This window comes from Panthera leo, chromosome A3 (assembly GCF_018350215.1).
Source record: "Panthera leo isolate Ple1 chromosome A3, P.leo_Ple1_pat1.1, whole genome shotgun sequence".
Classification (NCBI taxonomy): Eukaryota; Metazoa; Chordata; class Mammalia; order Carnivora; family Felidae; genus Panthera; species Panthera leo.
This window is the reverse complement of record NC_056681.1, coordinates 57,475,911-57,487,015: the sequence shown is the minus strand read 5'-3', so window position 1 is coordinate 57,487,015 and position 11,105 is coordinate 57,475,911. Positions and strand designations below refer to the sequence as shown.

The 11,105-nt window shown below is 41.4% G+C and overlaps 1 protein-coding gene across 1 annotated transcript in view; it reads left to right on the top strand.

Moving 5' to 3' along the window:
• Nucleotides 1–5,302, top strand: part of SLC9A4 (solute carrier family 9 member A4) — a 66,545-nt gene extending 61,243 nt beyond the window's left edge. The window contains exon 12 of the mRNA XM_042930201.1: nt 4,665–5,302. Within this exon, the coding sequence (XP_042786135.1) occupies nt 4,665–5,020 (356 nt within the window). The 3' untranslated portion in view covers nt 5,021–5,302. The remainder of the gene's footprint in view (nt 1–4,664) is intronic.
• The last annotated feature ends 5,803 nt before the right edge of the window (nt 5,303–11,105 follow it).

Sequence of the window (11,105 nt, the reverse complement as noted above, 5' to 3'; positions counted from 1 at the left end):
TTTAATAGTTTAATTATCCCCTTTATATCTCAAACCCTCTGAGACTTCTCTTTGCATAGATTTAGACACACACACACTTCAGATTGTTTTTCAGTGGCCATGCGCCTGTCCCAAACCCATCTTTTCCTCCAAGAGGAGATGCTACCTTTGCTGTGCTACAGTCATTTATCTTGAGAGAGTTTTGGACTCTCAGTTGTGTTTCATTGATCTAGCCATCTATTCCTAGATCACACTCTTGGAACTAGTGTCATTTTATGTCATAAAAGAGCTAATCCACAAACCAAAGCAAACGAACAAACAAAAGAGCACCGTTGTAGGGTTTATAATAATTAATTTCCAAAAACCTTCCTGCTACAAGTAATCTGTTGCTATTTACATTGTTTGAATGAATAGGAAATGTGAAATTCTCATGGTCATTTCTTATGATGTCGTTTCAATATCACATGCTCCCGTAGCAGGAGATTACCACATAGCAAACTCACATGAGCACACATGTGCAAATCTTAAATAAAGCATTATAAATACAATATGGCAGGACATTAAAGAAATACTACACCTTACAAAGTGGGATTTATTCCAGAAGTGGAGGTTGTTTAACATTTGGAAATGTGTTTACGTTACTCATCAAATGACTAGGTCAAAGGATTCTATTCTTCAGACAGATGCCTTAAAAGGCATCTCACTCTTATTTTCTGTAAACATAATAAAACCCTAGGAAAATATATATAGGACTTATATGAAGAAAACATAAAAGTCCACTTCTCCATTTCCTCTCTGTAAAGGGGTGAATATGGGTACCTCCCACATACAACAGTTCTGTTTCAAGCTAAAGCCAGGCAATGCATGCAAAACTCTTAGAACAGTGCCTGGAACCAAGTAAATATGCAAGAAATATTAGCCATTGACAATTAATACTATTGAAGAACATCAAAGAAGGCTTGACATGGGTAGATAGAGGTGTTCTTGGAAAGAAAAGACAACACTTCAGAAATGTTGGTTCTACATGAATTAAACTAGGCATGGAATGAAGTCTTAGTCCCAATGCACTTTTTTCTTTCAAATGTGCATAACTGGTTCAAAATTTTATTAGGTTATCAAAAAATAGTTGTTAACTGGGGTGCCTGGGTGGCTCAGTCGGTTAAGCATCCGACTTCGGCTCAGGTCATGATCTCACGGTTCATGGGTTCGAGCCCCGCGTCGGGATCTGTGCTGACATCTCGGAGCCTGGAGCCTGCTTCAGATTCTGTGTCTCCCTCTCTCTGTGGTCCTCCCCTGCTCACACGCTGTCTCTCTCTCAAAAATAAATAATAAAGATTAAAAAAAAATTTTTTTTTAAATAGTTGTTCACCTAGAGATATGAGAAGGGTAAGTAATGAAGTCAAACTTATTTTTTTATTTCATTAAGTTTTTAATTTTAATTCCAGTATAACTAACATACACTATTATTAGTTTCAAGTGCATGATATAGTGATTCAATAAGTCTATACATGACTCAGTGCTCTTTAAGATATGTGTACTCTTAATCTTTTTCACCCATTCTTCCACCCACCTCCCTTCTGGTACCCATCAGCTTGTTCTCTATAACTAAGAGTCTGCTTCTTGGTTTCTCTCTCTTTTTTTCCTTTGTTAATTTGTTTTGTTTCTCAATTTCCACATACGAGCGAATCATAAAGGATTTGAATATTCCATTGCGTGTATATACACCACATCTTCTTTATCCATTCATCAATCGATGGTCACTTGGGCTGCTTCCATAGTTTGGCTATTGTAAATAATGTTGCAGTAAACATAGGGGTGCGTACATCCTTTCAAAGTGGCACTTATTTGATCACTTATCCCTAATAAGTTTTCAAGAATTATAATAATCAGGGTTAGACTGAGATAGTTCTCAACGTGTCTCCGGGCACAATTATTTGAATCCACATTCTCCCCAAATTTGAAGTCTTTCTGCACCTGGACAAGCCAAGGAATGGCCAGAGGGCTGTAGGGGACAACACGGAGGGAGTGTTGGCATCCAGCAGGCGGTCCCTGACTAACCAGGCTGTGACTTGGGGAGCATCTGCCTTCCTCACTGTCTCCTGCTCTCCAGTGTTGGAGCATTCCTTACTCTAAATGTCTGGGGCTCCACATACTCTTCCAATGCTCTTTTTCAAGGAGCCGAGGCTCACTTGGAGTTATAACTAGAGATGGCCTTCCTAGACACCCCTCCTCTGCTCTGAGACAGCTTACAATCCATGTGGATTGGGACAAAATGAAGACGGTGGTATTGGCTGCATAACTATGTGAATGTACTTAATGCCACAGAACTGTACGCTTCAAAATGGTTACAATGGGGGGAAAAGATTAAAATGGTAAATTTTAAATGACCATTATTAAACAGAATTAAAACAAAACCATGAGGAGAGGCAAGAGAGGGGGCTATACCCCAGATCCGGGTCTCTAAAGAGCACACATTGTATGAGGTGGTCCAGTGTCAACCCCTGGGTATCAGGCTCTGCCTTGCCCTATGCAGAAGCACTGTTCCACTTCTCCTTCACCTTGCCCCCGGGTGCCCAAGTCCAAATGTTAAAATGCAAGATAAAATAACAGATATTCAGATTTTGCAGCAAGGTCTCCATCGATCTCTCCCTGGAACTGCCGGCCTGAGTGCTGACCTGCGGGAGGTTGTGCAGTTGGGACAGAGCCCAGCCCCCACTCTTCCTCCTTCCTCTTCCACTTTCAGCTGCCCTCTTCCTCCCCTTTTGGACAGATCTACTGACTTGAGGTGAGCGGAATCTTGCAAGTCACCTGCTCAAGACCCTTCTGAGTGCTTGGAACCCACTTTTCAATAAGCAGAGGTGGTCAGGAAACATCGGCTATGATCTTTGGGCTGAGGGGAGCATACACTCAGAAGGAGGGGTTGGAAACCAGGACAGGGCAGAGGAAAGCGAGCCAAAGGACTGCTCTTGAGGGCAGAAGCATCCAGGCCATTGTTTTCTTAAGTAATATTCCAAGCAGCAAAGAATCAAGAGGAACTCGTGTTCCAGGCCAGATGGTAGAGCACCAATTAAAGGGAAGTAATAAAAAAAATGGACAAATACACTTAACTATTTTTTTTTTAATTCAAATCAGTTGATTCCTGTCCCCTATCCCCCTCAACTTCCAGGCTACCTTCTCAGGATAATTCGATCACATTTAGAAAAACATCATTGAACAGGTTTTTTTTAATTTTTCTGATGACTAAATACCTTTTGTCATGTGTAAACCTCTGAGCATATTACTGTGGGGTTCTTCTTTTGTGTTGTGTTTTGTTTTTTAGGAGGGAATGGAGAGTGGGACAAAGAGCCCTGCTTTCAGATTTAAAGTTCTTAAAATACTTAGAGTCTCGAGAGAATATTTAAAGGAAAGACAAGTTTATAAGGTTACAACTTGAGGAAATGAGAATAAACGAGATTTGTGAAAAATACTCCCTTGAAGATGTGTGCACAGGGAAATAGGGAAAAGGCAATGTCCTAGGCATCGAGGAGGCCCTTCGGAAGGTCATCTGAGAGGAGATGTCACGTAGATACCCAATGGCTTCCCTCCGCTCTTGGTGTACCCTTCCGACCCGCATAGGGCATGTATCAGGGAGCCAGGCACAGCCTGGCAGAGAGCAGATGCACAGTGGGACAGACTCTGTGCACACTGCAGTCCCATCTTCTTCACTGTGTGATACTGAAAGTCATTTAACATCTCGAAACCTCAGCCGCTTTACCTCTTAAATAAGGATGCTAATTTCACTCATCTCCAAGGATTACCATAAGGACTAAATGGCACGACAGATGCAAAATGGTTAGCACAATGACAGGTGCATGGTGAGTTCTCAGTACATGGACATTCCTACCACTGTCGTTGCTGTCACCTGCCAGTGGAAATCTGTGCACCCTTTTACCTCCCTTGAAAGGAGGACATCTAATCACTCTTGTTTTGCCACACATGACTCTCTGCTGTGGCTCTCTCCTCTCCCTGTTCCACGATTGGCTATTTCAAGGTCAAAGGGATGAAACTCAGATCTCATGCTTTCTGGTAAGCACTGATTAAAAAACAAACCAACCGTTTAGAAGCTCATGGGTGGCTCAGTTGGTTAGGTGGCTGTCTCTTGGTTTGGGCTCAGATCATGATCTCATGGTTCATGAGTTTGATTGAGCCTCCATGCTGACAGTGCAGAGCCTGGTTGGGATTCTCTCTCTCCCTGCCCCTGCCTCTGCTCGATCTCTCACTCTCTCTCTCTCTCTCTCTCTCTCTTGAAATAAATAAATAAACTTAAAAAAAAATTTTCATATCATTGTTAACCATGGAACCTTCGGTTTAGTGTTGGTCTTTGACAGTGCAATGCATCTTTGCGCCTACTGGCCACTTGATCTGCTTTTGTAAAAAAAAAAAAAAAAAAAAAAACCTCTCTTACTTACCTGCAGGAGTCTAGCCCAATACACAGGTTTCCAGGCATTTCTATTTATTTATAACATGGCCCATAACAGGGCTTCTATTGGGTGCCCTCGTTGGGGCAGAGAAGATCAGCCAGGTGAATGTAAGAGTTAGAACATCAAGAAGGACTCTTCTTCACTCTGAGTTCTTGCCATGCAGATATGAAGTCTTCTCTCTGATCTTAAGTTGTGTTCTTTCCTCCTCTTGTCATATTTTCCTAGACAATGACAGCAGCGATTCAGAACTCCCATCCATCATGTTCAAAGCACACTCTCGAGCAGGGATACTTCAGGAAAGACGGCTGACGCAAGACATAATCCCAATGAAGAGCTTACCCAGAGGAGGGAAACCATCCCACTTCGGTTATCAGAGAAACACCAGCCAAGAAGAGCATGATGGCAGAGGCAGAAGGGAGGCGCTACGGCCCAAACCACTGTTCCACGCGGTAGATGAGGAGTTTGAATCTGGAGAGGAGAGTGGAGAGGAGACCTCAGCAGTCAGATCCAGATGGTCAGGGGAGCACAGACCCACTAGGCAACATCACAGGTCCCACAGTCCTTTGCTCCAAAGAAAATAGTTTCATCATCCACACAGTAGTCTCCATGTATTTCAAGAGTACATTTTCCTATTGTTGTGGAAGAAGGCGTTTCAGAGTTACGAAGAGAGCTACTGAGTTTATTTTTTGGAGCCTATGAGCCATACTCTATAAGAGGCACAGAGATTTTTTTGGAGAAAAACGTGGAACAAACTTGCAGGCTCTGCTGTATTCTTAGCTGGTGTACTTTGTAGATGAAGTCCCCAAGGGTGATAAATGTTAATCATCACAGGAATTATTACTAAAATTCCTAAAAGTCTGTGATCCATGAACTGTATTGTGATACAAGTATGATTGGTCAGTAATTCACCTTAACTGTATGCCTGTGCAGCTTATAATCAAGTTATAACTGGGAAAGGCCTGGGAAATCATCTGGCCCAACCCTCTGTGTTTACAAATAAGGACCTAAGGACACCCTTCCCAAGGTCATGTGGTGAGTTGCTGCTTTCACAAGCTGGTTGTTCTCCCTCCCAAGAGAATGTATTCAGTTTTGATTTTGATATGCACTATGTGATAATTATTTTTCTGGGAAAAGGTAAAATTTGCCATAACAATGCTATATTTAATCAGTAGCAATAATAGATAGATGTGATATGTAGTAGTGGATTAATTTGTGAACAATGGGCTTGTAATCTATTTTATAACTGGAATATTTATTTTAAAAACAAAATAGCCATAAACAGGATGTAATAGCAACGACACGAACAACAGGTATTTATTAAATGTGCATTTGTAGGCTGCGGTACTGTGCCCTAGAGTTTGAAACTCTTTCCCAGTTTAATTTCCATCAGGAAATTAAATCATTCCCCCAGACTTGACCTTGAACCTCTCACACTCCAGCTCACTGACTTTGCTAGATGACTTTATCTTTCTTCCCTTCTTGCCCTCTCTTCCTTTTTTCTCTCTGGTGGCCACCTATAGATGAACACATATTTATTAAGTGCTATTTATTGTGCCAAATGGCTGATCTATAACAATTAACCATAATATCCTTTCTCATTACTATTTTTGACTTCTCTAGCCATCCCCAACTGATTCAATCCCATGCATCTTTAAAGGTTGTTTTCCAATGCACCTGGCTGCCTAGACTGGCTTTGATCCCCTTAATCAGAAGCAATGAAGTGATCCCCTTCCTCCTGGCTGTGCCCACACCGCACTGGGTGTGTCACAGAACTTCTCTGGTAATTACCCTTATACACGTGTGTGTAACTACCCAGGTCTGCAGGACAGGGAGGATAGTCTGTCCATTTTAAACTTTATCCATTCATCAGTTGTGTTTCTTATCTCTTGGCCTTACCCTTTTTCAAGTTTTGTTTTTTGTTTTTTGCGTTGTTTTTTTTTTTTTTTGGCTTTTATCCATTTTTTGTCTTAGTTGTTACAGTGCCTTGTTCATGGTAGATCATCTATAAATGTTGGGGCAACAATGCCCTTTTGTTACAGCTGAAAAGGAGGTCAGAGAAGATATGGTCAGACGTTCTTATTTTCCAGGTTACAAAGATGAGGTGTTGAGAAACTGGCTGGTGCCGCTTCAGGGGTTTAAAGGGTTGTGGGCTTATTCTCTAGTGTAATCCGTGGACACCACTGCCTGACAAAGAATATACGGCCTTCCCTGGACTTATATTTTGTGAAGGGCATTTAACTGCCAGTGGCCACTGCTGCAGTGGTAGAAATGCCAATCAAAAGAGCCCACTTGTTTCTCTTCTTCTGAATCTGAAATATAACCCTGCTTCTAAGTTGTCTCAATGTTTTAAATTATCTACTACCAGATAGTAGTAATCTGCCCCAAGGGACAGAAGCATTTATAAAACTCAGGGATCTCTGGGTTTGGTTTTTTGTTTCTTGTTTTTGTTTTTCCATTATTGCTTAAACAAACAAGCAGGCAAAGCAATGGAAAAACCTTATGACCCATGAGAGGGAGTCATGGAGTCATTATCCTCACACTATAGATGAAGATACAGCGACAGAACGGGGGCGTCAGAAATCACCTTTACAAAGCCATATGCAAAGCCAATTCCTGAGAGGTAGAGAACACTGTATTCCTTGCTGGATTCTCCATATAACAAAAGAAATCCAAACTGTGAAGGCCCCTTCCCAGAGCAGACAGCAAAGTCTAAGGATTAGTGGAATTTATCTGATCCTTCTGTTTTTCTCTGAGATGCTGGTGCCCTGTGGGAGAGGGATGGTGGGACTTAGTGAATAGAAGGGAACTTGCCCTTTTAACTGGTAGAAGCCAAAATGAGTCATTTGCCCCGAGGCCGTCTGTTCATCTAGACAGTGTCTGGCCCTCGCTGCCTGAGTCTAGAAATTGGCCCTGGAACGCCTTCCTGAAACGTATGGTAGGTTGAGGGCCCTTGTGGTCCTGGTGGCTCTGGTAGCTTGGAGAGCTCATGGTGGACATGGCCTCTTTGCTTAGTCACCCAGGATCGTTTCAAAATGCAGTGTGATCTGATCTTCATTTCCTGGCGACAGCCCACGCTGGGGTTTGGTTGAGCGTGTGATAGGTGCCCCAAGAATGCTCTTGGGTATTAGTTTCACATCATGAGTTTTTCCAACAGGCACCAGGCCGTGCAGCAGAGAAAGTTCCCTCTGGAGTGTTGAGGGAGCTCTGCTGCTTACTCCCGACTCAGCTCGGGGAGAGGTTGGAGTCCCTCAGAGGGGCTCTCCTGGGCCTGGCCGCTGGTCCACTGAGCCTCGCAGTTTGCCCTCTTATCTTCAACCTCGGAGAAGCCAACACACAACCCACAGAATCCTGTCTTCCCTCCATAAGTTTTTTTTTCTTTTTTTCTTTTTCTTTTTTTTCTTCCTTTCTCAAACGTGCTCCTATTGTGTGCCTCAGTGGTCTTTAGGTTTCAGTAACTTCTGAAATGGGGTAAAGTCGCATTTCCTTTCATGTATCCTATATGGCAGCTTTCTACCTGAAAGGTTTTCCACATGTTTGCTGGTGTTTGGGATGTGGCAGATATGTTTATTCACCCTGCCCAAACCTGACATGATGCCATGGGACCTCCCCAGTCTTTATCAGCCTCCTACCAGAGAAACAAACGTTGGCTGTAGATAGGAATGCGCCATGGCAGAGTGGTGATGACATTCCAGACACTTTGTCGTGCTTCCCCCCATGCTTTTGCCTCTCTTTCGTGAAGGCCATATACTTTTGTGCTTCTCTTCTTAGAAAAAGTTAAAGGGCCATGGGAAGTAGGTCTGGAAATGCCACCGGAATTCAGTGATAGAATTATCATTCCTATATGTAAGAAGTGACTACTACTGCTCGGCTCTTTAGCCTACCATTTTGGTTTCAGCCTGCAGGGAAGCTTCTAGAACACTTCCTTGCCTATCTGGATGCCTGCCACTGAGATCATTTCGATTTTTAAATCAGTGTAGTTCAGAGCTCAGGCTCTGAAGTCAGACCACTTTTAGCTGTGGGGCTGTGGGCAGCCTGGTTATCTTCCCTAAGCTGAAATGTACTGATTGATAAATAAGGTGATAATCTTATCTACCTCAGAGAATGATCATGAGGGTTAAATGAGATAGTATTTGTAAAATTCTTAGCTTAGTGCTTGTTTTGTAGGAAGAGCTTGATCACTAACAGCTATACTAATTTAGGCCAAAATGTATGTACTCATGACAGAGGACATACATTCAATTAATTACATAAAGAGGTATAAATAATGGACACCTGAGACTTTTCTGAGAAGTAGTTTGAATGACATTATAGAGGATATTTGGGGCTATCCATCAATCAATAGCAAAACCAGAGATCAGATCTGGATATGGATTCATGGTTTTCCGGCAAAGCTTATTGAATTTTTTTGTCATTACCTCAAAATTATTGTGTTTTCTTGTTTGGAGGATGGTTACCATGGTGTCCAATCCAAATCATGGTTTATCCTCAAAGAGACAGTGAATTTAGAAGACCTACCTCTGTTTATCATGACAGGCACCCTGTGAAAAAAGGGAAAATTGCTCTTTGTCGGGGAAACATTCAATGCGGTTTAATTCCTCAGCTTGGAGTCTTTTCCATAAGAGACCTCCTCTCCAAAAGAGTGGTTATTTTAACTTATAAATATTAACTAGTTAAATAAGTGTTTAAGGATTTTCAGCATGGAAAAAAGTAGTTTCTATTACGTTTGATAACTTCCTGAAATTAGGGAGAGTAGTTGTTTTGTTTTTTTCTTTATAAATAAAGTCAGTGAGTGTGTTGGTGTTATCTAGAATTTTTGCAAATATATTTCATGTATGAGTAATACAGGTGGTTTCTTGTAGTTTTAATTTTTTTTTTTTTTTCATGACTAAACTCTGTCAAGTATCCTATTTGTAACTCCTCCTGAGAAAAGCCAGTAGTGCAGACAGAAAGCTTCCTTTTAGGACATCAGTCACTGCTAATTGTTAATTGGGCCATAAGCCGAGGGGAATAAAAGAGATGCCTGGATCAGCGCTAGTCACTTCTGTAATTAACAAGTGATATGTTGTTTCTCTGCGCACAATATTTGATTGAATAAATTCTTTTTCTTTCTGAGAGTCTAACCAGCTTCTGAGCCAAGGGTGCTCAAAGTGAGTATGATGGATTTGAAATCGAAATTTCCATTGCCCAGCCTTCTTCTGGTTAGGGCTTATTCAACAAAGTAATCGGAGCCACGTTGTAAACTGAACCAAGACAGTCACTACTCTGTTTCCAGACATAGTGATATAGATCTTGAATTAAAATGGGTGGTCCTAAAATCAAGGTATATACCCTGTGTTCTAAGAGATCAGTCTTGAATAGAACAGTAATAATAGCCAATATTCATAGAGTGCTTACTATATTTCAGGCAGTATTCAAAGTACTTTACCTACATAGATGCAGTGTCGTCCCATCTTAAAACAAGGTTCAGAGAGATCGAGTAACAGGTCCAAGGTCTCCCTGCTTCCAACAAAGACCTTGGGAACCAGGTCTATTTGGTTTGTAACCATTGATCTAAACTTTCTCCCTGAGGAGAATTAAGAATTTAACTTTTTCTCACTGGGGAAAGATGCAATGGAAAGAAACAGAGGACCTTCATCCTACCAAAAAAGAACTTGGCTTTAAAATGGACAAATAAATACAGTGGAAGGTGATGTGTTTGAAAATCTGTTTTTACAAACTTAAAGGATGATTATATCATGAGAAGAATTGATCATTCTTGGCATTAAGATTGTTTTCTGATAACAATTAAAATGTTTTGTGTCTGATTTTACATTGAGCTTTTTTGAATATCAATTATAAGTTGTTTCCAAAGAACTTTGTTCTTGATTCCCAAATGAGGTCCCAACCAAGCAATCTCCACATGCTGCTTACCCACAATGGAAATACAAACCAGCAACCCACTGAGAGGGTGGGAAGGGGTTGGGAGAATGACCAACTACTGTTAAACTGCTAAACAACTTTAGTAGTTAAAGAGGTACGCATATGCTTGGTAAGCATACCATTGATTGGAAACGAATTGTGTCTGGCTTTTACTAGGAACTTTTCATATAGATTTTAAAACATTTAATTCTCATAACAGTCTTATGAAATAAGTATTATGATTATTATCCCCGTTTTACAGGTGAAGAAACAGAGTCTCAGAAAAGCTTTCTTTCATCAAGGGCACACAGCTATCCAAGTGTTCATCAAAGACACAAATGGCACTTAGAGCTGTCTGACTCCAAAGCCACTAATTTTTTTTTTAATGTTTATTTATTTTTGAGAGAGAGAGGGAGACACAGAATCTGAAGCAGGCTCCAGGCTCTGAGCTGTCAGCACAAAGCCCGACACGGGACTTGAATTCACGAACCATGACCTGAGCTGAAGTCGGAGGCTTAACCGACTGAGCCACCCAGGCGCCCCCCAAAGGCACTAATTTTATCCACTAAAGTATAGTAGCACCTTCATAGCTTGCAACAGCATTGGGTAACCTAAAACACTGAGTAACCTAAAAAATGAATTCGCTGTTGGCCACCATCATTTGCATTCTTAAGGTCACTTCACTATATCAGGTAATCGTTCTGGTCTTGTTTACGCACTGCTTCCACAACCACAAGTTTCCTTGCTGTTTGGCTTGCTGTTCAAATG